Genomic DNA, 27,228 nt, shown 5'->3' with positions numbered 1-27,228 from the left:
TTTGGGCTCAGTTGGGCCCCGGATGTCGCCTACCGTCATCCTCTTGCCGGCCTGGACTAAATCCTCCGGGTTCTGATTGGTGGATTGGTTCTGATGTGCCGTGATATTACCCCTAATATCATAGACCTTTCCTGCCCGTTTCAAGTTAGTGTTTCAAACAATCGAAGGTAAAACAACATATTGTAGTGGGCCATCAGTACTGAACGCTGAATCGTTTTTCCTCTTAAGTAGAAAATGGTTTTTTTTTTGGGTTTTTTTTTTGTTTTTTTTGAGACGGAGTCTCGCTCTGTGGCCCAGGCTGGAGTGCAGTGGCCGGATCTCAGCTCACTGCAAGCTCCGCCTCCTGGGTTTACGCCATTCTCCTGCCTCAGCCTCCCGAGTAGCTGGGACTACAGGCGCCCGCCACCTCGCCCGGCTAGTTTTTTGTATTTTTTTTAGTAGAGACGGGGTTTCACCATGTTAGCCAGGATGGTCTCGATCTCCTGACCTCGTGATCCGCCCGTCTCGGCCTCCCAAAATGCTGGGAGTACAGGCTTGAGCCACCGCGCCCGGCCAGAAAATGGTTTTAATGTAAAGCGCCTTGTATGAGCAGGTAGAGTCCTGGAGGCGGGGCGGGCGAGCTCCCCTCAGACTGAGGCAGCGTAGTGGGGAGGGGCAGGGACCTCCGTAAAGGGGTGGAGTGGGGGGCTGGTTGAAGAGGGGACTGACAATTAGAATCAGGAAAACTGCTTGAACCCAGGAGGTGGAGGTTGCAGTGAGCTGAGATTACACTCCTGGGCGACAGAGCAATACTCCCTCTCAAAGAAAAAAGAGTTTTCCTGTCAATAATTAGGAAGACTAAGCAGCCCCAGAGCTAAGACCTCATGGAATCATTGTTACTTCTTATGGAGTGATAAAGTAGACTTCCTCAAATTGTATCAGTCCGTAACCAAACAAGTTGCTGCAGCCTATGCGCTGGTCTTGAATGAAAACTGTCATGATTCTGCTAAAGATTCTCTGTCTTTCCCTGTATGTGAAACCTTAACGTCTCTACTTTGGAACGCTGATCCCATTCATCTGGAGTTGATGCTTCCAGGTGGCTATCCTCAAGCTTTGTGTTCACGTAAACTCAATACTTAATCATATATTCTAAATTTTATTATTTACTGCTGACATCAGTTTCTGTTGGATTGCAGGCACCTGACCAGAGAGGGCACCTGTCGCTATGTTGTAAAACTCACACTTGTCAAAAAGGCACGGGTTGGGGTTTTCCCCCTCCCTCTGGATGAAGCTAATTAGTTGACACAGATAGTCACCTCCATTACCGGTGTGAGCCAGGATGAACTATGTGTGACCAAGGGTGTTGTTAAGTCCTCTTCCCTGAGGGCTGATTAGTGTTTATCTTGAAAACGTGTATTCAACGGGTTGTATAGAATAGCGAAGTTTCTTTGTCTCTTTTCAACCTCTCAGCTGTTTGTCTCTATTTTCCCATCATATTCTGGCTTAAGCTTATTTATTAATAAAGTGGTTTTTATTTCTCTCACTATTATCGTCGTGAAGATGACTTCTCATTTGGGAGAAGATTTTGTTTTGTTTTGTTTTCCATTATATTTTCTCAAAATTTAAAGAGTAAAATAAGGAATATTTTTGGGGCCAGGCATGGTGGCTTATGACTATAATCCCAGCACTTTGAGAGGCTGAGGCAGGCAGATCACTTGAAGTCAGAAGTTCGAGACCAACCTAGACAACATAGTGAAACCCCGTCTCTAAAAATTAGAGAGGAGGTTTTTAAAATACAAAATTAGCTGGGCATGGTTGCGCGCGCCTGTAATGTCAGCTACACCAGAGGCTGAGACAGGAGAATCGCTTCAACCCAGGAGACAGGGGTTGCAGTGAGCCCAGATCTCGCCACTGCATTCCAGCTTGGCCAACAGAGAAAACTGTGTCTCAAGAATAGAGAAAAGTAAATATAAAAAAGAAAATAAGCCAGGAGTGGTGGCTCACGCCTGTAATCCCAGCACTTTGAGAGGCCGAGGCGGGCAGATCATTTGAGGTCGGAAGTTTGAGACCAACCTGACCAACATGGAGAAATCCCGTCTCTACTAAAAATACAAAATTAGCAGGGCATGGTGGCACGTTCCTGTAATCCCAGCTACTTGGGAGTTTGAGGCTTGAGAATCGCTTGAACCCAGGAGGTTGCGGTGAGCCGAGATCGCGCCAATGCTCTCCAGCCTGGGCAAGTAGAGCAAAACTTCATCTCAAAAAAAAAAAAAAAAAAAGTAATAGATCTCTTACACAAATACGCTGGGACAACTAACTAGATATCCACGTGGAAAAGAATAATGTTGGATCCCTATGTAACAGCATCAAAAATGCTATTATAAAAAAAGCAAGAGAAAGAGAGAGACGAGGAAGGGAGCCCTGCGGGAGGGGGTGTTTGTCGAGGAGTCCAGGCCAGCCTTTGTCGCCCAGGCTGGCCTGGACTCCCAGGCTCAGCGATCCTCCCTCCGCTGCTTCCTGAATAGCTGGGACCTCAGGCTCCCACTCCCGCGCCCGCATCCCTGCTGTGTCTAAGCCGCAGGTGGTGACCTCACCTCTCCTTGGCCTGAGCACTCCATCCTGCATCTCATGCAGTGACCTGAGTCTCTGAAGCTAAGCACAGGGTGGACTCTCTCCCAAGTGAGAGAATAGAAAGGGAGAGGATTTCTTTTTTTTTTTTTTTTGAGACGGAGTCTCGCTCTGCCGCCCAGGCTGGAGTGCAGTGGCCGGATCTCAGCTCACTGCAAGCTCCACCTCCCGGGTTCACGCCATTCTCCTGCCTCAGCCTCCCGAGTAGCTGGGACTACAGGCGCCCGCCATCTCGCCCGGCTAGTTTTTTGTATTTTTTAGTAGAGACGGGGTTTCACCGTGTTCGCCAGGATGGTCTTGATCTCCTGACCTCGTGATCCACCCGTCTCGGCCTCCCAAAGTGCTGGGATTACAGGCTTGAGCCACCGCGCCCGGCCGGGAGAGGATTTCTATTTGGTTCTGTGGGCCGTCAGCATGAAATCGTACTTTTCGCCCAGGCAGGGCTTTGCATTTCCCATTCTAGTTTGCATCTTCGTTCCAGACAATTCCAGGGCTTTTGAATCATGCCTCAGCCTTCCTGGTCGGTCTGGCCTCCAAAACCCGAAAAACAGATGCGCTGAGAACAAGGCTGAGAGAGGCACAGGTCCCGCCCTGGCCCCGCCCTCTGCCGGTTCTAAAGAGGAAAGTCTCTCCGCCTTCCGCCCTGCCCCTACTCCTCAAGGCCCCGCCCACCTCCTCCCGGCCCCCGCCCAGACCTGGCTTCCGTACTGCGTGCGCAGATTCGCGCAAACCCGGAAGCGGGTTTGGTGGAGTGAAGGTCACACCGTGGCGGTGAGTTTCGCTCTTGTATTAAGTCTGGGCTTACCAGGTCCCCTGCGCTTCTATACCTGAAACGTGGGGTCCCTACAGACCTGGAAATTCTCGCCCTTCTTCCTTCACCCAGGACAAATTGAGACGTCCCCGTGAGAGTCCGGATATCGCTTCGTTTTGGGTTTAAAGTCGCCCTGAGGCTGGGCCGGCCCCGGTCTTTCTGCTATAGGGCAATGTTACACTTCCTGTCGCGTAGTTTTCCTGCTCAAAACCATTTTCTGACTCCTCCCGCCCCGCGCTTTTTAAAGTCCTCACCGGGGAGCTGAATTCCCTCCCTAGGCGCCTCCCACCCTCGCCTTGGTAGGCCACTGGAGCGTAGCGCAGGGACCTCAGTCCCACGGAGGCCGCGTCCTCTGCCTGGTCCTGGAATCCTGCAGACCCCCACCCTTGTCTTAAGACGCCCCCACCTCCCTCCTCGTGCCGGGCCCTGCAGTTCCCCAGGTCTCCCCTCTGCAGTCACCGCTTCCCCTGAGACCGCGTTGGGGAGGTTCCCGGGGCCTGTCCTGTGATATGGGGTGTTCTTGTCTGCCCAGCTCCAGCCACTGGAAAATGCGCTCCCCCGGGATGCAGGCTTCCTACTCCAAACCCTCCTGTGATTGTGTGGGTCAAGGGCTTCAGGAGACAGAGCAGTAGAAAACCTGAGACAGACAAAAGAAGAATGAGAAAGACCATAACAGATGGCAAAGTAGAGGATGGGTGAGGGATTTGCCCGGAGACAGCAAAAGTGAAAAGAAAACGATAAGAAAGCAGGAGGAGAAAAGCAACTGGAGAAATGTAGAGCAAAGCTAGATGTGCAGAGAGATGAAGGACAGCAATGTAGGGAGAAGGGCAGCAAAGAGGGAGGCTCATCAGAGTGAGGGAGGGGAGGGATTTGGAGCCAGGGCAGACAGAGCAGAGTGGTGCTGGTGGCAAGGAGAACAGAAGGAGAACCACAGCAGCGAGGATACCTGAGGAATGGGGTTCCAGAGAGTGGGGACAGGGAGATATAACAGCGAAGAGAGAATTTGACAGGGAGAGCAGAGGAGGTACAGAGATGGGAGAAGAGACGGAAATATATCAAGATTGAGGATGATCGAACGATTGGGGAGAAGGAGCAGCAAGAAGTTAGGTAAGTTGCGAGGATGGAGTAGAAGAGGTGGAAGAGAAGGAATGGAGGGAAGAAGGGGATAAACAGCAGAAGAGGAGAGGGGTACAAAATGAGCAGAATCCCAGGGAAATTAAAGAAAACAAGAGCTAGAGAGAGAAGGGGAGAGAGATAGGTACAGAATTAGAAAGGGAAGCATAGTAATGAAGAAAGAGGGGCTGGGCGCAGTGGCTAATGCCTGTAATACCAGCACTTTAGGAGACTGAGGCAAGAAGATTGCTTGAGTCCAGGAGTTCAAGTCCAGCTTGGTCCACATAGTGAGACGCCCCCATCTCCGCAAAAAAAAAAAAAAAAAAAAATTAACGGCATGAGGGTACGCACCTGTAGTCCTAGGTACTCTGAAGGCAGAGACAGAAGAATCACTTGAGCCCAGGATTTCCAGGCTGCAGTGAGGCGAGAGCATGTCACTGCACTCCAGCCTGGTCAATAGAGGAAGACCTGTCTCAAAAGAAAAAAAAGGGGTGGGGGACTTTGGGTTTAGATGAGTGGGTGCGCTCATTGGATACGATTAGTTGTGACATGTTGACTTCTTTGTATATAATCTAGTAACTTAAAACTTGCTTAAATTATACAGATGAGATTGAGAGTTTTAAGAATCCTATCTATAAGATATGTACATTCTATAAATCTTGGCCTCAGAGGTTAGCTTCCACTTGGAATCCCTATTCAGCCAGAGTGGAGCGACTTATTCACTTCTGAGTCACTCTGTTCCCTTTTCCCAGAGTGGGGTAGGGAGTGGGGCAGTGAAGTGGGAAAAAAATTCATTTCTGTTGTCACATAATTTTTAACTTAATTAATTAACTAATATTAAGAGACAGGGTCTGGCCAATTGCCTAGGCTGGAGTGCAGTGGCATGATCTCTAACTGCAGCCTGGTCCTCCTGGGCTCAAGTAATCCTACCTCAGCTTCTTGAGTAGCTGGGACCACAGTCATGAGCCACCAAAAAGCCCATCATTGTTTTTTGCTTGTTTGTTTTTTGGTAGAAACGAGGTTTCACTGTGTTCCCAGGCTGGTCTCAAAGTCCTGGGCCCAAAGTATCCTCCTGCCTTGGCTGCCCAGAGTACTGAGATTATAGGAAAGAGCCACCGAACCTGGTCTACATAGTTTTTTGATTTTTTGCTTGTTTGTTTGTTTTAGATGGAATTTACCAGCCTGGGAACGGCTGAAGTGCAGTGGCGTGATTTTGGCTCACCACAATCTCAGATTCCCAGATTCTCGGGATTCTCTTGCCTCAGCCTCCCAAGTAGCTGGGATTACAGACGCCCACCAAGCCCAGCTGCTTTTTGTATTTTTAGTTGAGACGGGGTTTCACCATGTTGGCCAGGCTGCTCTCGAACTCCTGACGTCAAGCAATCTGCCCACCTTGACCTTTCAGAGTGCCAGTATTACAGGCATGAGCCACTGCGGCCAGCCCAATTTTTGTATTTTTAGTAGACAGAGTGTTTCAACATGTTGGCATGCTGGTCTCGAACTCCTGAGCTTAAGCAGTTCTCCCACCTCAGCTTCCAAAGTAGCTGGGACCATAGACACACAGACATGCACCGTCATGCCTGACTACGTTTTTTTTTTTTTGTATTTTTGGTAAAGATGGGGTTTCACCGTGTTGCCCAGGCTGATCTCAAACCCCTGAGATTAAACGATCCACCCGCCTTGGCATCCCAGAGCGCTGGAATGACAGGCACGAGCCACTGCACCAAGCCTCTGCATGGCATTTGGTCAGGGCTGCGTCTGTGCCCTGAAGAGGTGCTCATTTCAGCCAAGCTCCCCACTGCTGCAGGGTGTGTGGACTTCTCCAGGAGGGTGCGGGAGTTTTCCTGTAGGAGTTTATTGTCTCTGGGGCAGTGGGCAGCACAGGGGACCATATTTCCTCAGTGTGGGGTCTCCTTTATATGTGTGGTTGTGTTACAGGGACGGGGTGTGTTGATTCTGAGCAATAAACAACGTATTTTTAACATTCAGGACTGACTTCTAAAGACTCTTGGTCCATGAGGAAGAAACCCAGAAGAGGAAGAGGAAAGCAGAGGAGTCAGGCATGGCTCTTCCTCAGGTGAGATGATATTTCGGTGGATTGTTCTGTCTCCTTCCTTTCAGAAACGCTGGGCCTTGGAGTTGGGAATCTTCTCTGAGTCTGAAGCGTCCTGCCTGACAGGTTTGCTCACCCTCACCCATGCCTTCCCTCAGTCCCTCTCATCTCACTTAGATTCCATCTCTCGTGACCCAGTGACATGATCTTGGGAAGAGGCGGCACCGGGCATGGTCCTGGGAAGGGCTCACACCAGACATGGATGGAGACGGGGTGAGGGTCCCGTGGCGTCAGGGCTGTTGGGCAGCAGGGATTGTTCAGGGGCCACATCTGGATGCACTGTCAGCTCTCTGTGGATCAGGATTAGAGCAGCTGCCAATGGAAGTCATCTATTAATGGGCACAAAGTATGTGGTAAATTCTAGAAAAGGAGACCAACAAGGGGAAATCTTTTCTCCCTGATTTTATACTACATTTTTAGGTAATTGAGTGAGTTACTGTGTTCCTGACTCGAAAAATCTTACTAATTAGAATGGAAAGTTCATACACAGACATGAATGATACAAGGTGTTTTATTCCATCATTATTTTAAGAATATGAAATCAACCTAAATAATAACTAGAGATTTTTTTTTTTTTTTTTTTTTTGAGGCAGAATCTCTGTTGCCCAGGCTGGAGTGCAATGGTGCGATCTTGGCTCACTGCAACTTCTGCCTCCCGGGTTCACGCCATTCTCCTGCCTCAGCCTCCCAAGTAGCTGGGACTACAGGCACCTGCCACCATGCCCGGCTAATTTTTTTTTTTTTCTGTATTTAGTAGAGACGGGGTTTCACTCTATTAGCCAGGATGGTGTCGATCTCCTGACCTTGTGATCCTCACGCCTCGGCCTCCCAAGGAGCTGGGATTACAGGCGTGAGCCACCACACCTGGCCCGCTAGAGATTCTTTAAACCATTGTTAGCACACTAAGCTCTTGGAGATTGTGGTGTTACTGTGGAGAGGCTTGTGAAACAGGTGTTTTCGGTAAAAATAGTTACAGTTGGGGCCGCCATGTTGCAGCAGGATAGTAATGATGACACTGAAGATGTTTCACTGTTTGATGCAGAAGAGGAAACGACTAATAGACCAAGAAAATCCAAAATCAGACATCCAGTAGCATCATTTTTCCACTTGTTCTTTCGAGTCAGTGCAATGGTCGTCTGTCTGCTCTGTGAGTTCCTCAGCAGCAGCTTTATTACCTGTATGGTGACAATTATCTTGTCGTGTGACTTTTGGGCAGTGAAGAATGTCGTAGGTAGACTCATGGTTGGCCTACGTTGGTGGAATCACATTGCTGAAGATGGAAAGAGCCACTGGGTATTTGAATCTAGAAAGGAGTCCTCTCAAGAGAATAAAACTGTGTCAGAGGCTGAATCGAGAATCTTTTGGTTGGGACTTATTACCTGTCCAGTGCTGTGGGTGATATTTGCCTTTAGTGCACTCTTCTCCTTCAGAGTAGAGTGGTTGGCGGTGGTTATCATGGGTGTGGTGCTACAAGGTGCCAACCTGTATGGTTACATCGGGTGTAAGGTGGGCAGCAGAAAGAATTTAACCAGCATGGCTACTTCACATTTTGGAAAGCAGTTCTTACGACAAAACACTGGAGATGATCAGACTTCCTGAATAGAGAAAACTTACGTGCTTTGTTACATTGGGGAACAACTGAAGAGATTCTTGACTCTGAACCTTTTAGAGCTTAGTCCATGTTGCAACGAGGAGTGTTGGCTCTGTTTTTCCACTTAAAAACTTGATTTATAAAAAGGAAAAGTAGTTTTCATATTAAGTTTTTATTTGTTTTCCAGCATTTGGGGCTAGAAAGTATATGTTGGCACTAGAAACATTGTCAGGATTTATTCTGTGGTGTAGGTGTGCACGTGTTCCATAGGTATGCACACAGCCGTGTAATATCAGTATATCCCAAGTTAATGAAAGTGGTCATTTACATAGGTAATGGAGACCTTTGCATTTTGATCCATAAAACATAGGAGGATGTTCTTAGTCTGTCTCAAAGTTCTATGTGTTTCCATATTATTTCTGTAGACTATTTTCAGGAGCAAATTTTGCTTCCATGGTAAGAGTGAGCACTTTGGCTTATGTATAAGTTAGAAATTATTGTTAGTTTTCAATTTGTACTTCATGGGGAAATTTCTTAGACATATGCAAGCAAGTGAAAACAATTAGGGCCAGTGGTATTAATTATTTTCTAAAATTTTATTTTTATTTGGAAGAAGTCATTTACTTAAGGCCCAGTTAATATAAATGGAATCATCATAGTTTGTTTAAGGAATACCCAGAGATTGCTGCTGTTCTATTTATTTTACAGAAAGGACAGCTAGATTGAAAGCTTTTCAGTGGACCTTGAGCTAATAGATCTTTTACCACTAGAAGAGCATTATTCTCATGTCATAATGAGAATAATCATTTACATACTTGGCATAATAAATGCCTAAAAGATATTTTATTTTCTGAATCTATTTTTTTCTTGCTATAATGGGGATATTGTAAATTATGCATTTGTATTAATGGTATTTCTTAAAGCATTCTGTGTAACTGTAAACCAATCCAGAAACTATTATAGGCATTTGTAAATTCTGTTATAGGTATTATAAACTTTGTTGAAGTCTTAATCAGCAGGTTATGTTGTGAATATATTCGTACATTGTTAAAATAGTTTTTAAGATTATTTGTTTAATTGAATAAGTGTCTTATTGGAGTGATAACTTTGAAGGTGCAAAACTTTATATTTGTATAAAATTCTACTGTTTACAAGGAAAAAAAAAGTTACAGTTTTTCTCAACAATGGGAGAAGTACTTTCATATCCTAGACGATTGAGCCATATTCTCATTCCACCTGTTATTATTATTATTATTGTTTTGAGATGGATTCTTGCTCTGTCACCCAGGCTGGGGTACAGTGGCATGATCTTGGCTTACTGCAACCTCTACCTTCCAAGTTCAAGTGATTCTCCTGCCTCAGCCTCCCGAGTACCTGAGATTACAGGCATGTGCCACCACACCTGTCTAATCTTTTTGTACTTTTAGTAGACACGGGGTTTCATCATGTTGGCCAGGCTGGTCTCGAATTCCTGACCTCAGGTGATCCTTCCGCCTCAGCCTCCTATAGTGCTGGGATTACAGGCATGAGCCACGGTGCCCAGCCCCACCAATTATTAGTAAATATATACGTTTACACTTAAACATCACATGATGTATGTATTTGTTATTTATTTATTTTGAGAGCGTTTTACTCTTGTTGCCCAGTCTGGAGTGCAATGGCGTGATCTTTGCTCACCGCAACCTCCACCTTTTGGATTGAAGTGATTCTCCTTCCTCAGCCTCCTGAGTAGCTGGTACTACAGGCATGCGTCACCATGCCCGGCTAATTTTGTATTTTTAGAAGAGATGAGGTTTCTCCATGTTGGCCAGGCTGGTCTCGAACTCCCGACCTCAGGTGATCCGCCTGCCTTAGGCCTCCCAAAGTGCTGGGATTACAGGCATGATCTACCACACCTGGCCAATGAATATATTTGTTTTGTGGTAAAACTAAGCAAAGCTGCATCTAAGTCCCTTGGCCACAAAGCATCTCCTTTCTCTGTCACATCCTCCACCCTCTTTCCAACCTCACTGGGGAGCCGCTACTGTCAATTCTGTGCCATGTGTCAGAGCAAGTCTCGTATATGTGTATTTCTGCATCGTTATAAGACTTCAGAAAAAAATCAGCAGTAAATTTTTTAAGAATTCATTTTTTAACTTTAGGTTTGGCGCTACATGTGAAGGTTTGTTACACAGGTAAACTCGTGTCATTGGGGTTTTGTTGTACAGAATATTTCATCACTTTGGCATTAAGCCCAGTACTCAATATTTTATGTAGTTTTTTGAGACTGAGTTTTGCTCTTCTTGCTCAGGCCAGAGTATACTGGCATGATCTCAGCTCATTGCAACTTCCACCTACCACCTAAGTTCAAGGGATTCTCCTGCTTCAGCCTCCTAAGTAGCTAGGATTACAGGCGTGAGCCACCATGCCCAGCCCCAAACAGTTTTTTTTTTTTTTTTTTTTTGCGCCTCTCCTTCCTCCCACCCTCCACCCTTAAGCAGACTGCAGTGTCACACTTGTCCGTGTGAAGTGACCACCAAACAGGTTTTGTGTGAGCAACAAGACTGTTTATTTCACCTGGGTGCAGGCGGACTGAGTCCGAAAAAGAAGTCAACAAAGGGAGATATAGGGGTAGGGCAGTTTTATAGGACTGGGGTAAGTAGTGGAAAGTTACAGTTAAAGGTGGTTACCTATTATCAGCAGAGAAGGGGGTCACGGTGCATGGTGGGAGATCATAAGACTCATTGTCTAGAAGAAGGTCTCGAGGTCAGTCGATCGATCAGTTGTGGCAAGGCAGGAACAAGTCATGGGATGTCGTAAGGTTGGTCAATCAGTTAAGACGGGAGCTGGCTGTTTCACGTTTGTACTTTTTGGTTGCCTCAGACCATCTGGACGTATACATGCAGTCTTGGGCTCAGAGGCCTTACATTCCTCTTATATTAATAAGAAAAATAAAACAGTGGTGAGGTGTTGGGGTGGCAAAAATTTTGGGGGGTGGTATGGAGAGATAATGGGTGATGTTTCTCAGGGTTGCTTCAAGTGGGATTAGGGGCTGCATGGGCACCTTAAGGAAAATTTTATGAGTTACAAGGAATAGAGATTTAGGCTGTGGGGAGATCTTGGTGCAGAGGATGGTACTGTGGGGTTGTTAAAAGTAGCATTTGTTGTATAAAATGATTGGTGATGGTCTGAATGTGGTTTTGAATGAATTGAGAAATGAAATGGAAGACACAAGGCCTGAATAAGACAAGGAGAAAAACAGGTACCAGGGGACTAAGAATAGGGAGCAGCCAAGACACTCTGAAAGTGTCCAGGTGGGTCCAGAGTAATTATTTGCGTGGTTGGCAAGTTTTTGGACTCTATCCTTGAGTTTTTTTATGTTGTCATATACCAGGCCAGACTGATTTAGGTGAAAACAATACTCTTCATTTAAAAATATACGGAGTCCTCCTTTTTCAGCAGTAAGTCGAGGCCTCAGCGATTTTGGAGGACAACTGCGGCTAAGAGTTGACTTGGCCTGAAGGACTGATAAGTTTGTGATATATCTGTAATGCTAGTAGAAATGTCATTTGAAAGGCTATGGAAGGTCGTGACAGAAGTTGAAACGCCTGCCATTCCAGCTCCAAGGGCAATAGTGGAAGCAGAAAGCCCTAACCCTACAAGTAGAGGGATTAGAGGAATAACTGTTTTTTTGTCTGGTTGGTGTCATGAGCAGGACAGGAAGTTGTTCAGTCCCATTTGCAAATTGAATTTTGGGAATAAGAAAAACGAGTGTACCTGTCCAATTAGCAGGTAGACACATGTAAGTGGAGGAGCCACAGGAGAAGGGGTCTTGTGCAATGCAAAATTGGAAATACAAAGTGAAAAGATGAGAAGTACTAAAAGAGGTGTCTTGTACCCAGACTCCTAGGGATGCAGCTAGGGCGGCAGCCATCAGAGGTTGTAATGGGGACTGATGGGGTAATTGTATAGAGGGGGAGGTTCGATTTTCTTGGTGTTTGAGAAAGTGTCAAGTGTCTACGAGCAACATTTCACTGTTATTTATGGGGCTGGGTATAAGTAAACAAGAGGCCCTGGGAGGAGAGTCTGAAGAGGAAGGGGAAGGTAGCCAAGGATGGAGTGAAATACAGGGTAAATGTTCTCCTAAGCAATAGTAACTGCTAATGTTTTTAAGTTTGCCAGTATTGATAGAGGGCTTATCTGTAATACAGAGCTGGAAGGCCCCAATTGTTTCAGTGATATGTGTAGTTGGGCTTTGGAGATGAAGAGTGAAGGAGCATAGAGAAGGTGAAAGGTTACCCAAGGGAATTCCAGTGGGTCTTTACCGAGAGATGCATAATGGAGCAGCCACAAGAATAGTAACTTGTGTTGTGGGGAGTCCAAATATGAGGGGAGTATCTTTGGGAGTATCTTTGCAGCAAGATACCGTCCTGCTCCTTCAACATTTATTTTCCAAAGGATATCAGGTATCCCCCTCCAAAGCTCAAATTTCTTCCCCATCCATTACCTACCTTGACATAATTCTTCATGAAAACACTCATGCTGTCCCTGCCAACTGTGTCCGGCTGATCTCTCAAATCCCAACCCAAGCTTTGCGAAGACTCAAAGGAGGGATTACAGAGTAGAAGGTCATTAATGTTTGGAATAAGGTAGGAAGCAGAGGAGTGGAAAGTAACTAAATGATGAGAAAGAGCTTGGCTGAGGTAATGAGGGCTATCCCGGAAACTTTGTGGCAGTATAGCCCAGGTAAGCTGCTGGAAGTGGTGGGTCTCAGGTTCAGTCCAGGAAAAAGCAAAGAGGGGCTGAGACAAGGTGTGCAGGGGAATAGTGAAAAAAGCATCTTTAAGATCAAGAATATGGCCAGGCGCGGTGGCTCACACCTGTAATCCCAGCACTTTGGGAGGCCGAAATGGGCAGATCACGGGGTCAGAAGATCGAGACCATCCTGGCTAACACAGTGAAACCCCATCTCTACTAAAAACAAATACAAAAAATTAGCCAGGTGTGGTGGCGGGCGCCTAGTAGTCACAGCTACTCGCGGAGGCTGAGGCAGGAGAATAGTGGGAACCTGGGAGGCAGAGCCTGCAGTGAGCCAAGATCACGCCACTGCACTCCAGACTCTGTCTCAAAAAAAAAAAAGATCAAGAATGGAATAGTGAGTTGTGGAGGAAGATATTGAGGACAAAAGGGTGTACCAGTTGGGCACCACAGGGTGGATAGGCAAAACAATTCGGTTTAAAAGGCACATATCCTGAACCAACCTGTAAGACTTGTCCATTTTTTGGACAGGTAAAAAAATGGGGTAATTGTAAGGAGAGTTTGTAGACTTTAGAAGCTCATGCTGTAGAAGGCGAGTGATAACAGGCTTTAATCCCCTTAAAGCCTGTTGTGGGATGGGATACTGGTGTTGAGCAGGGTAAGGGTGATTAGGTATGGGTGTGTGATTGGTTGCCAGGGAGGGAGTAGAGGTGTCCCATACCTGTGGGTTAATGTCAGGGGAGACAAGAGGAAGACGTGAAGGTAGCTTTGGGTTGGAAAGAAGGGCAGCAATGAGATGTGGCTGTAGTCCGGGAACAGTCAGGGAAGCAGGTAATTTGGTTAAAATGTCTGAGCCTAATAAGGGAACTGGGCAGGTGGGGATAACAAAGGAGTGCATAAAAGAATATTGTTCAAGTTGGCACCAAATTGGGAAGTTTTAAAGGGTCTAGCAGCCTGGCCTTCAATACCCACAACAGTTATGGAGGCAAGGGAAACAGGCCCTTGAAAAGAAGGTAATGTGTAGTGAGTAGCCCCTGTATCAATTAAACAGGGGATGGACTTATGCTCCACTGTGACAGTTACCCAAAGCTTGGCATCCCTGATGGTCCAGGGGTCTTCCGAGGTGATGGGGCAGTGTCAGTCTTCAGCTGCTAAGCTGAGCAGATCTGGGAAGGAGTCAAAGAGCACGGGGCCAGAGCTTTAGGGGCTTTAGGAGTGGCTGCTGGGTGAGCTGGGCAGTCTGATTTCCAGTGGGTCCCTGAACAGATGGGACATGGCTTGTGAGGAATCCCTGGCTGCAGGCATTCCTTGGCCCAGTGGCCAGATTTCTGGCACCTGAAACAGGATCCTGAGGGAGGAGGTCCTGTAGGAATGCCTGACCACTGCACCTTAGGCATTTTGAAGTTCTTGTGTGCTGGAGGTGCAGCTTAGTTTTGTCTCACAGCAGAGGCAAGTAATTGTAACTCAGAAATGCATTGCCACTTGGCTGCCTCCTATTATTTCACACCTTAAAGACGAGATTGATTAATTCCTGTTGTGGGGTTTGAGGAATGGATTCCAATTTTTGGAGCTTTTTTCTAATGTCAGGAGCTGACTGGTTGATAAAATGCATATTGAGAATGAGATGGCTTTCTGACCCTTCAGGGTCTAGGGCTGTGAAGTGTCTCAGTGTTGCTGCCAGATGAACCATGAACTAGGCTGGGTTTTCATCTTTACCTTGGATAGTTTAAGTTTGTCATAATTAACAGCTTTGAAATCTGTCTTTTTAAGCACTTCAACTAGGCAGGAAATCATATAATCTCACCTACCTACACCTGGCGAGCCTGTCTGGTATTCCCACTTGGGATCTTCTTGGGCAACTATACTGATGCCTTCTTGAAGGTCTTCCTCATGACGACAGTGGGTGTCAGTGTGGGACTGGGCTAGGGTATAAACTCTATCTCGCTCATCTGGGGAAAGGGTAGAAGTTAGGATGACATTTAAGTCACTCTAGGTTGTAGTACTCGGTTAAATACTGGATTTCCTGTATATCTTTAATGGGGTCTCATGAGAAGGGGCCTAAGCACTGATTAATTTGGGAAAGGTCTGCTAGAGAAAATGGTACATGCACTCTGACGATGCCCTCAGCTCCAGCCACCTCTTGAAGAGGAAATTGTTGGGCAGGTGGGGGAGTATTTGCTGCAGAACGAAATTGTAAGCCAAACTGGGTGTGGGGAGGGGAGGTGACAGCAGGGCTATAAGGTGGGAGAGCAGAGGCTGAGGAAGAATCAGGACTTGATTCAGCCTGCTGAGGAGTGGCCTGGGAAGGGGGAGAGAGGAAAGAGGGGTCTACAGAAAAGGAGGATTCAGAAGACTCAGCAGCACTTGGGTTTGGGACTGAAGGGACAGGCGGGAGGGAAAGAAGGATTTGGGACTAGTCACATTGGGAGCAGAGGCTAGGGAGGGAGCAAAGTGTAAAAAATGCCTGGACATAAGGCACCTCAGACCATTTGCCCATCTGATGACAAAAATTACTTAGGTCTTGTAGGATGGAGAAATAAAAAGTGCCATTCTCTGGCCATTTAGAGCCATTATCAAGTTTGTATTGGGGCCAAGCAGTGTTGCAGGAGAAAATAAGATGCTTAGGTTTTAGATCAGGTGGGAGTTGAAGAGGTTTCAAGTTTTTAAGAACACAGGCTTAAGGGGGAAGGAGGAGGAATGGAGGGTGGATGGTTGCCCATAGTAAAAAGATAAGTTTAGAGAAAAGAAGGGTAGAGACACAAGTAGGGGGTGGTACTTGCTGCCCAGAGGCAGTGGTACTTGCCACCAAGGTGGAGGATCAAGGCAGGTGTCCCTGCGGTGATCAAACAAATCTGAAATGTGAGTGAATAATCAGGCAGGCATCCCTGCAGTGATTAAACACCAAAGGAAGACTGTCTTCCCAAGTCCGTGACCAGCGCCGGAGTTTTGGTTTCATGGATAAAACAAGTATCCTCTGTCTCTACCAGAAAAGGAAAGGAACTGAAATTAAGGGAAGGGAGAGACTGAAAGGCAGTGCTGAAATTGAAAGAAGAAAAAGGTTGAGGGATAGTGAGAAAAGTTGGAGAAGAGAGTAAAAAGACCACTTACCCAATTTGAATCCTTGGGCTGGTTTGTCTGAGGACCCGAGGTCGTAGGTGGATCTCCTCATGGAATGGGGGCCAGGACAGGAGGTCAGTCTCCCGAAGGAGTCCTCCTGTCCTGGGTCTCACCAAATGTCATGCACGTCCGTGTGAAGAGACCACCAAACAGGTTTTGTGTGAGCATCAAGGCTGCTTATTTTACCTGGGTGCAGGCAAGCTGAGTCCGAAAAAGGAGTCAGCAAAGGGAGATAAATGAGAGGCAGTTTTATAGGACTGGGGTAAGCAGTGGAAAGTTACAGTTCAAGGTGGTTATCTATTGTCAGCAGAGGAGAGAGTCACAAAGTGCATGGTGGGGAGATCATAAGACTCATTGTCCAGAAGAAGAATGTCATAAGGTTGGTCAATCAGTTAAGACAGGAGCTGACTGTTTCACTTCCTTTGTACTTTTCGGTTGCCTCAGGCCATCTGGATGTATACATGCAGGCTTGAGCTCAGAGGCCTGACACCCAGTGTCTGTTGTTCTTTGTGTTTTAGTAAATATTTTACTCTGATATTTGATCCTGCTGGTTGTGAAAATTTACACGTTCTCATGTTAGTAAACATGGCTACCTTCCTCTTTGACACCTGCATGGAAATTGGCTGAATGACATGTGGGTCCTTTGTGACTTTTCTCTGTATAAAGAGTGTCATAGTCACTGCCTCTGTGCTCGCCTGCATTACTACCAATATCTGAGGATTCCTCCAGGGAAGGCTGTTAAAAGAGTGATTGCTTCTAGGATGGGTAATCTGCTGTTTTCTTAGATCTGAACAGATTCCCCCCTGCCTCCAACTGCCAAAATATCCTTTTCCAACAAGATGAGTTAAACAAAACTTGCTACTTTTTATATTTTTAAAACCTTTATATATATACACACACACACGTACATATTTTGAAAATCTGGGGAAAATGACAACCCTTTGCATTCAACTCTAGTTTTTTGTGAGTCTGTGTATATTTTATTATTTTGTGGATATATATATCTACAAAATGTTTGTACTTTGAGTAATTTTGTTTTCATGTATTTTATTTTATTTTGAGATGGGGCCTCACTTTGTTGCCCAGGCTGAAGCTCAGTGGTGCGATCATAGCTCACTGCAACCTCTACCCTCAGGGTAAAGACATCCTCCCACCTCAGCCTTCCAAGCAGCTGGAACCATAGGTGCCTGCCACCATGCCCAGCTAAATTTTTTAATTTTTTATTTATTGATTTATTTTTTGAGATGGAATTTCTGTTGAACAGGCTGGAGTGCAGTGGTTGTGATCTTGGATTACTGCAACCTCTGCCTCCCAGGATCAAGGAAGTCTCCTGCCTCAGCCTCCTGTGTAGCTGGGATTACAGGCATGAGCCATTGAGCCCGGCTGACATTTCACTGTGAATATTGTCATCTTTGAAGGCATTACTCATGCTCTATCTCATCTAGATACTGAGTGTCACTTGGTGTGTCAATAAAAATTTCTAACATTTCTTTCTTATTTTCTTTTTGAGACAGTCTGTGTTGCCCAGGTTGGAGTGCAACTGTGCGATCTCGGCTCACTGCAACCTCCACCTCCCGGGTTCAAGCAATTCTCCTGCCTTAGCCCCCTGAGTAGCTGGGACTACAGGCATCTACCACTATGTCCAACTAATGCTTGTATTTTCAGTAGAGACAGAGTTTCACCAGATTGTCCAGGCTAGTCTCAAACTTCTGACCTTGTGATCCACCTGCCTCAGCCTCCCAAAGTGTTGGGATTACAAGTGTGAGCCACCGCACCTGGCCAAAAGTTTTTAACTTTTCTATAATGGGAACCAGGCATTTATTATTTGAGCGTCTCTTGTATTCTTCACAAACATAAGAAATTTATACCGAGAGGGTATTATGACCTGTTCAAAAAGTATAATAAAACACCACTGGGAAGACATCATGTTGTGAAAAATCCCATACTCAGATTTGTCAGAACATTCACTACAATTAAATCCTTGTTGTCACCACTCTCCTCTTCTCACTTCTGTAAAGATAAGAACTCCTCCCATAAGCATTTGGTTAAAATGTGTTTTCATTTCAGGGTCTACTGACATTCAGGGATGTGGCCATAGAATTCTCTCAGGAGGAGTGGAAATGCCTGGACCCTGCTCAGAGGACTCTATACAGAGACGTGATGTTGGAGAATTATAGGAACCTCGTCTCCCTGGGTGAGGATAACTTCCCTCCAGAGGTGGGGGTGTGCCCTTGCATATCTTTGTATTTTCTCCAGTTGCCTCCTGGGAGCCCCATCCTTGCTTGACTGAAATGGAAGCTGTATTGATTTCAAAATGAAAAGCGTCATGATGTAGCATCTGGACTTTAACTGTGCCCTTTGTTTAGATGTTCTGCATTCTTCGTGATAGTTCAGTGGGGTTTCCAGAAGTAAAGTAGGCTTAAAACCTTATGGCTGGCAAGGCATGGTGACTCATGCCTGTAATCCGAGCACTTTGGGAGGCCAATGCTTGTGGATCACTTCAGGTTAGGAGTTCGATACCAGCCTCACCAACATGGTGAAATGTCGTGTGGTGGCACACGCCTGTAATCCCAGCTACTAGAAAGGCTGAGGCAAGATTATCACTTGAACCTGGGAGGCAATGGTTGCAGTGAGCTGAGAACACGCCACTGCACTCCAACCCTGGCAACAGAGCGAGACTCTGGCTCAAAAAACAAAAACAAAACCTTATGGCAGACTTTAAAGATATCCAGATTTCTGTTTGCTACTCCTGTGCTTTCGATTTTGTAGTTCTTGGAAGAGAGCTTGATGTCCACACATTACAATGCTCTTTAAGGATTCAGAATAAGGCAGGCAATGGAGGAATTTGAGATATTTTCCTAGGTCCATCTGTAATGTCTTCTTTCCTACAGAAACGTAGGGCTGGAGCTCTAGAAAAGCTCCAACATGTCATGTTTCCTACTTTTTATAAGCAGGAGTCTCTTTCTGACCTGTTGGAGCAAGGCAAAGAGCCCTGGACTATGTAACATAAAGTGAAAATAGCAAAAAAATTCAGATGGGTGGGGATTATTTATTTATTATTATTATTTTTTTGAGCCAGAGTCTCACTCTGTCTCCCAGGCTGGAGTGCAGTGACACGATCTCAGTTCACTGCAACCTCCACCTCTTGGGTTCAAGCAGTTCTCCTGTCTCAGCCTCCTGAGTAGTTGGGACTGCAGGCACATGCCACCACGCCCAGCTAATTCTTGTATTTTTAGTAGAGACGGGATTTCACCAGTTTGGCCAAGATGGTCTCCTTGTGATCCACCTGCGTCGGCCTCCCAAAGTACTGGGGTTACTTACAGGCATGAACCACTGTGTCCGGCTGGGAATGTTTTACAGATGTAAACACAGGTAAGAGGTCAGATGGGCAGAGTGGAAGCTCCATCTTCAAATAGTGTGTGGGGAAACTCTTTGCAAGTGAGAGAATTCTGTGGGAAAAGCATCATTTAAATCCTGAGATCTCTGAATGGACATATTTCTTTGCCTCACTTATCCCTCTGCTCGCTCTTTTTCTCTTCTTTTCTTTTTACAGGTATGCACCACCACCACACCTGGCTAATTTTTGTATTTTTAATAGCGACAAGGTTTTGCCATGTTGGCCAGATTGGTCTCGAACTACCAACCTCAGGTGATTTGCCTGCCTCAGCCTCCCAAAGTGCTGGGATTACAGGGGTGAGCCACCACGCCTGTGCCCTGTGCTCTTGAGATGTGTGTTAGTTTGACCTTTTGCCCTCTAGTGGTGCTGCTGCAGCTCAGAGACAAAGGCAGGGTGTTTATCCTGATGAGCAGCACCCTGTCATCTGGCTTCTGTCACCTCTTTGTTTTCTTGACTCTGCGGCACAGGGCGGGCTGTGTCAAAGGGGTAGGTCTCTTTCCCCTGTGGTCTCTCCTTCTGTACTTGATTCCATCTGATGCTCCATTCTCTGTCCCTATAGATCAGAACTGCCCCGTCCCTCTAGATACACCTGCCCCTTGACCTATTCAGGTTCCATCCCATTTCCTGTACTTGGAACACCTAATTAGGAGATAGAAAAATCTGGGCTGCTTCTCCTTTGCATCTGGGGCGCAGGATACTGCGCAGAGCCCTCTGTACTTGTTCAAATAGTCTGGTTGTCTATTTGAAATAGGAAAAATGGCCACATACAGTGGCTGCCTGTAATCCCATCACTTTGAGAGGCAAGCGGAACACTTGAGGTCGGGGGTTTGAGACCAGCCTGGCCAACATGATAAAACCCTGTTTTTACTAAAAATACAAAAAGTAGTCGGGCGTGGTGGCGGGTGCCTGTAGTCAGGAGACTGAGGCAAGAGAATCTCTTCAACATGGGAGAAAGAGGTGAGCTGAAATCATGCTGAATCTATACGTTGGATTTGTTGAATATGTGCCTATAAATAGAATTCATAGGTCAGTTTGACAAATTTCATAGGATACATTATAAGAGATGGAAACCTGCTTCCTTCCCACCTTATCATACTTTTAAAAATTTCTTCCATTTTTGCTGCACAGTTGCAATTTTTCCCAGAGTTGAAGATAGGGTTCTTTTTTTTTGAGACCGAGTCTTGCTCTTTCATCAGACTGGAGAGCAATGGCACGATCTTGGCTCACTGCAACCTCTGCCTCCCAGGTTCAATTGATTCTCCTACCTCAGTCTCCTGAGTAGTTGTGACTACAAGCATGCACCACCATGCCGGGCTAATTTTTTCATTTTTAGTGGAGACAGGGTTTCATCATGTTGGCCAGAATATTCTCGATCTCTTGACTTCGCGATCTGCCTGCCTCTGCCTCCCAAAGTGCTGGGATTACAGGTGTGAGCCACCATGCCCAGGCAAGGATGCAATATTATTAATGTTCTTTATTAAATCAGTTCTTTTCCACTAAAGTCAAAATTTTAACTGATGAACTATATTTTTTCACATGGAGTCTTGCTCTGTTGCTCAGGCTGGAGTACAGTGGCATGATCTCTGCTCACTGCTATCTCCTCCTCCTAGGTTCAAGTCATTCGACTGCCTCAGCCTTTCCAATAGCTGGGATTACAGGCGCCAAACTCCACCTCCAGCTAATTTTTGTATTTTTAGTAGACAGGGTTTCATCATGTTGACCAAGCTGGGTTTGTACTCCTGACTTCAGGTGATCCACCTGCCTGAGCCTCCCAAAGTGTTGGGATTACAGGCGTGAGCCACTGCTCCCGGCCTACTGTCACTTATTAACATATTGTATTTCTGACCACCTCAATATCCACAGTACTCTCTCAGACCCCACACTACTCTCATTATGTAAGGAAAGACACATGCTTATCTATTGGACAGTCTTCTCAGGATACAGCCTAAACCAATGTCTGCTCTGTATGATGGTTGACATGCCACTGTCTAAATTTTACTTTAAGTTCTGGGGTACATGTGCAGAATGTGCAGGTTTGTTACGTAGGTATACATGTGCCATGGTGATTTGCTGCACCCATCAACCCGTCATCTAGGTTTTAAGCCCTGCATGCATTAGGTGTTTTTCCCAATGTTCTCCCTCCTCTTGCCCCCCACCCCGATAGGCCCTGCTGTATGTTGTTTCTGTCCCTGTGTCCATGTGTTCTAATTGTTCAACTCACTTATGAGTCAGAACATGCAGTGTTTGGTTTTCTGTTCCTGTGTTAGTTTGCTGAGCATGATGGCTTTCAGCTTCATCCATGTCCCTACAAAGGACATGATCTCATTCTTTTTTTTTTTCTTTTCCTTCTTTTTTTTTTGAAATGGAGTTTCGCTCTTGTTGCCCAGGCTGGAGTGCAATGGCATGATCTCGGCTCACCACAACCTCCGCCTCCCGGGTTCAAGCGATTCTCCCACCTCAGCCTCCAAAGTAGCTGGAATTACAGGTATGCACCACCTTGTCTGGCTAATTTTGTATTTTTAGTAGAGACGGGGTTTCACCATGTTGGTCAGGCTGGTCTCCAACTCTTGACTTCAGGTGATCTGCCCACCTTAGCCTTCCAAAGTGCTGGGATTACAGGTGTGAGCCACTGTGTCCTGCCAGTCTCATTCTTTTTTATGACTGCATAGCATTCCATGGAATACATGTGCCACATTTTCTTTAACCAGTCTATCCTTGATGGGCATTTGGTTTGGTTCTAAGTCTTTGTTATTGTAACTATTGCTGCAAGAAATATACATGTGCGTGTGTCTTTATAGTAAAATGATTTATAATCCTTTGGATATATACCCAGTAATGGGATTGCCAGGTCAATACGACATCCACTTTTAAGAACATGTCTGGGTCTGCAGCCCAAGATCAAATACCATTGACCTCACTTACTTTCAGTGTAAATTGGTGGACCTACTCTATTTATTTGAAAAGCAATAATTTACTCCAAATTTCTTTTGGCAAGTTAGTGTTTGTTGGTAGATGGCTGGGAATACTGCAGAGTTTTTGTGAAGATGGAAAAGTTACTTTAGTTAAGAAAAAAGATTTATCAGTCTGTCAGGTTTATTAGATGGAGCTTTTCATGTCTTAACCACCTCAACCTACCATAAGAAATACTGTAGATTGAGATGCTTAACACCTTAAACTGCAGGAAATAATTTCTCATAAATCTGTAAGCAGTGAAGTCCAAGATGCATAAAAACACTTCCTGGGTGGTGCCTTCTTTCTATTTTACCCTAGTCTGCTTTTTTTTTTTTAATGGAGTTTTGCTAATTTTTGTATTTTTAGTAGAGATGGGGTTTAATAATGTTGGACAGGCTGGTCTCAAACTCCTGACCTCAGATGATTCACCCACCCTGGGCTCACAAATTGCTGAGATTACAGGCCTGAGCCACTGCACCTTGCCCCAGCCAGCTTCTTGCTGTGTCTCATATGTCAGAGTGAAAGGAAGCAAGCACTCTAGTGGTTTTCCTTATACAGGCACTAATCCTGTTCATTAGAGCTTCCTCCTCATGGCCTAATTGTTGCCCAATGTCCCCACTTCCAATAACATAATATTGGGGAATAGGATCTTAGTAGACTAATTTTGGTCAGTGCAAACATTTAGACCATGGGTGCCTTCGTTGTGTTGTATACCTTTTATTTTTCAGTTTGCTCCAAAGAATGTTTTCTCTGACCTTAGTCAATAAATTTCCCAATTCCAAAATTCTTTTCAATTACTAGACAGCCATGTTTCCCTTCTATTGCAGTATGCCCAGGCTTCATGTTGGAAAAATTCTCCTTTTTGGGGAGCTAACCTAACTAATTTTTGCAATGTAAGTGGTTGGTCGTAGCTTTCTTTATACTACTGTTCTGCAGTTAGTTTGAATTATGTGCAGTCACTCTTTCTCTATTAGAAAATATCTGTTCCAGGCCAGGCGCGGTGGCTCAAGCCTGTAATCCCAGCACTTTGGGAGGCCGAGACGGGCGGATCACAAGGTCAGGAGATCCAGACCATCCTGGCTAACCCGGTGAAACCCCGTCTCTACTAAAAAATACAAAAAACTAGCCGGGCGAGGTGGCGGGCGCCTGTAGTCCCAGCTACTCTGGAGGCTGAGGCAGGAGAATGGCGTGAACCCAGGAGGCGGAGCTTGCAGTGAGCTGAGATCCGGCCACTGCACTCCAGCCTGGGCGACAGAGCGAGACTCCGTCTCAAAAAAAAAAAAAAAAAAAAAAAAGAAAATATCTGTTCCTGGCCGGGTGCGGTGGCTCACATCTGTAATCCCAGCACTTTGGGAAGCCGAGGTGGGCAGATCATGAGGTCAGGAGATCGAGACCATCCTGGCTAACATGGTGAAACCTCGTCTCTACTAGAAATATAAAAAATTAGCCAGGCGTAGTGGCGGGCGCCTGTAGTCCCAGCTACTTGGGAGGCTGAGGCAGGAGAATGGCGTGAACCCGGGAGGTGGACCTTGCAGTGAGCTGAGACTGCGCCACTGCACTCCAGCCTGGGCAACAGAGCAAGACTCCATCTTAAAAAGAAAAGAAAATATCTGTTCCTTTTGTTCTCCAAAAAATTAAAAATCATGATTGGGAGTTTTATAATTTCCTTTAACACAAGTATTACTCTTAGTGTAATATTACATATTTCAATAGGAGATATTTATTGACTATCTGTAATTAATTGGAAACTGTGGGTTCCTTATGTCTTATAGGTTTTTTTTCTAAATATGAGATCAAGGAATTACCAACAAAAAAGGAGAGTAACACAGGAGAAATATTCCAGACAGTAATGTTGGAAAGACATGAAAGCCATGACATAGAAGATTTTTGCTTCAGTGAAACCCAGAAAAATGTACATGACTCTCAATGTCGGTGGAGACATGATGAAAGACATTACAAACGAGTGTGTGTGACCTATAAGGAAAGTCTCATTGGTAGAAGAGACATGCATGGTAGAAAGGATGATGTACAAAACAAGCCTATTAAAAATCAACTTGGATTAAACTTACAGTCACACCTACCAGAACTGCAGCTATTTCAAGCTGAAAGGAAAATATACAAATATGATCACACGGAAAAATCTGTCGATAGTAGTTCCTTAGTTTCCCCACCCCAGGGTATTTCTTCTACTGTCAAAACCCACGTTTCTCATACACATGAATATAATTTTGTGGATTCGTTATTCACACAAAAAGAGAAAGCAAACATTGGGACAGAACACTACAAATGTAATGAGTGTGGCAAGTCCTTTCACCAAGGCTTACATTTTACTATACATCAAATAATCCATACTGAGGAGAAGCAGCTTAAATGTGATATATGTGGCAAGAGCTTCAGTAAAAAATCAAACCTTGCAAGTCATCGAAGAATTCATACTGGAGAGAAGCCATATAAATGTAACGAATGTGGCAAGGTTTTCAATAATATTTCACACCTTGCACAGCATCGCAGGATTCATACTGGAGAGAAACCATATAAATGTAATGAATGTGGCAAGGTCTTTAATCAAATTTCACACCTTGCACAACATCAAAGAATTCATACTGGAGAGAAACCTTATAAATGTAATGAATGTGGAAAGGTATTCCATCAAATTTCTCACCTTGCACAACATCGGACAATTCATACTGGAGAAAAACCTTACAAATGTAACAAATGTGGCAAGGTGTTTAGTCGCAATTCCTACCTTATACAACATCTGATCATTCATACTGGAGAGAAACCCTACAAATGTAATGAATGTGGAAAGGTCTTCAATCATATTTCACACCTTGCACAACATCGGAGAATTCACACTGGAGAGAAACCCTACAAATGTGATGAATGTGGCAAGGTCTTCAGTCACAAGTCATCCCTAGCAAATCACTGGAGAATCCATACTGGAGAGAAACCTTACAAATGTAATGAATGTGGCAAGGTCTTCAGTCGCAATTCATACCTTGCCCAACATCTGCTAATTCATACTGGTGAGAAACCTTATAAGTGTGATGAGTGTGACAAAGCATTCAGTCAAAATTCACATCTTGTACAACATCGCAGAATTCATACTGGAGAGAAACCTTACAAATGTAATGAATGTGGCAGAGTCTTCAGTCAAAATTCATACCTTGCATATCATCGGAGAATTCATACTGGAGAAAAACCTTATAAATGTAATGAATGTGGGAAGGTCTTCAGTCTAAACTCATCCCTAGCACATCATCGGAAAATTCACGTTGGAGAGAAACCTTACAAATGTAATGAATGTGGCAAAGCTTTCAGTGTGCGTTCAAGCCTTACTAATCATCATGTGACCCATACTGGAGAGAAACCTTTCAAATGTAATGAATGTGGCAAACTCTTCCGCGACAGTTCATATCTTGTTGGTCATCAGAGATTTCATGCCGGAGAGAAATCTAACAAATGTAATTAATGTGGCAGAGGGTTCAGTCAGCATTAAAGCCTTGCAACACATACAATAATTTATACTGGAGAAAAACTTTGCAAGTATAATGAATGTAGCAGAGCCTTTAGTTTTGTTCAAGGCTTAATAACCATTAGCTAGTCCATAGGGGAGAGAAACTTTACTAATGTATTGAAAGTGGCAAGGCCTTAAGGTAAAAGTCTGAGATCAGGCCGGGCGCGGTGGCTCAAGCCTGTAATCCCAGCACTTTGGGAGGCCGAGACGGGCGGATCACGAGGTCAGGAGATCGAGACCATCCTGGCTAACCCGGTGAAACCCCGTCTCTATTAAAAAATACAAAAAACTAGCCGGGCGAGGTGGCGGGCGCCTGTAGTCCCAGCTGCTCGGGAGGCTGAGGCAGGAGAATGGCGTGAACCCGGGAGGCGGAGCTTGCAGTGAGCTGAGATCCGGCCACTGCACTCCAGCCTGGGCGACAGAGCGAGACTCCGTCTCAAAAAAAAAAAAAAAAAAAAAAAAAAAAAAGTCTGAGATCAGGATTTTTCAAAGAATTCTTGCTGGTGAGAAACCTAACAAATGTAATGAAAGTGGCAAGGTCTTCCGGCACAACTCTCACATTGTACAATATAGCAAAATGTCCTCCTTGAGAAACAAAAACACTGAGTGGGAAACCATTATGACTTCAAACATTCATCAATATCAGAGAATCCATACTAAAGAGCCTTTATATAATTATATGTGATAGAGATTTTCTGCAGGCCATAGTCTTACTAGGCATCAAAAACTTTGATGAAACCATACAAAGGGAATGTGCATGCTTAGGCTTTTACCCAAGCATCAAAACTGGAACATCACAGGGTTTATACTGGAGAGTAACTACACAAAGATAATGAATGTAATAAGCCTTTCAGTGTAATATTCATTATTTTGTCATGAGAGATCTACTCAGTAAAAACCAAGTAAATGTAGTAAATCTGGAAAGGTCACTAGTCTAAGATGCATTCTCATGGTTCATTAAAAATTCATAGTGGAGGCCGGGCGCGGTGGCTCACGCCTGTAATCTCAGCACTTTGGGAGGCCGAGGCAGGCGGATCACAAGGTCAGGAGTTCGAGACCATCCTGGCTAACACAGTGAAACCCCGTCTCTACTAAAAATACAAAAAATTAGCCGAGTGTGGTGGTGGGCGCCTGTAGTCCCAGCTACTCAGAAGGCTGAGACAGGAGAATGGCATGAACCCGGGAGGCGGAGCTTGCAGTGAGCCGAGATTGCGCCACTGCACTCCAGCCTGGGCGATAGAGCAAGACTCTGTCTTTTAAAAATATATATATA

The 27,228-nt window shown here is 45.2% G+C and overlaps 1 protein-coding gene and 1 pseudogene across 9 annotated transcripts in view; both read left to right on the top strand.

Moving 5' to 3' along the window:
- Positions 1 to 26,868, top strand: part of ZNF83 (zinc finger protein 83) — a 57,614-nt gene extending 30,746 nt beyond the window's left edge. The window contains exons 3-6 of one of the 8 annotated variants that reach the window (XR_004180429.1): positions 6,521 to 6,608; positions 18,157 to 18,283; positions 24,211 to 26,112; positions 26,436 to 26,868. Coding sequence is in view for 7 of the 8 variants with exons in the window: in XM_031660198.1 (XP_031516058.1) it covers positions 6,594 to 6,608; positions 18,157 to 18,283; positions 24,211 to 25,910 (1,842 nt within the window). In the remaining variant the exon portion in view is untranslated. The other 7 variants (XM_009195169.4, XM_031660199.1, XM_031660198.1 and 4 more) reach the window with 7 other exon arrangements.
- On the top strand, positions 7,415 to 9,400 carry LOC101006630 (annotated as a pseudogene). The gene has a single exon (XR_641074.4). The product of XR_641074.4 is annotated as a Golgi apparatus membrane protein TVP23 homolog B pseudogene (transcript).
- Positions 26,869 to 27,228: the final 360 nt, after the last annotated feature.

This window comes from Papio anubis, chromosome 20, assembly GCF_008728515.1.
Source record: "Papio anubis isolate 15944 chromosome 20, Panubis1.0, whole genome shotgun sequence".
NCBI classification, from domain to species: Eukaryota; Metazoa; Chordata; class Mammalia; order Primates; family Cercopithecidae; genus Papio; species Papio anubis.
The sequence above is the reverse complement of the archived record's forward strand: the minus strand, read 5'-3'. Positions and strand labels throughout refer to the sequence as shown.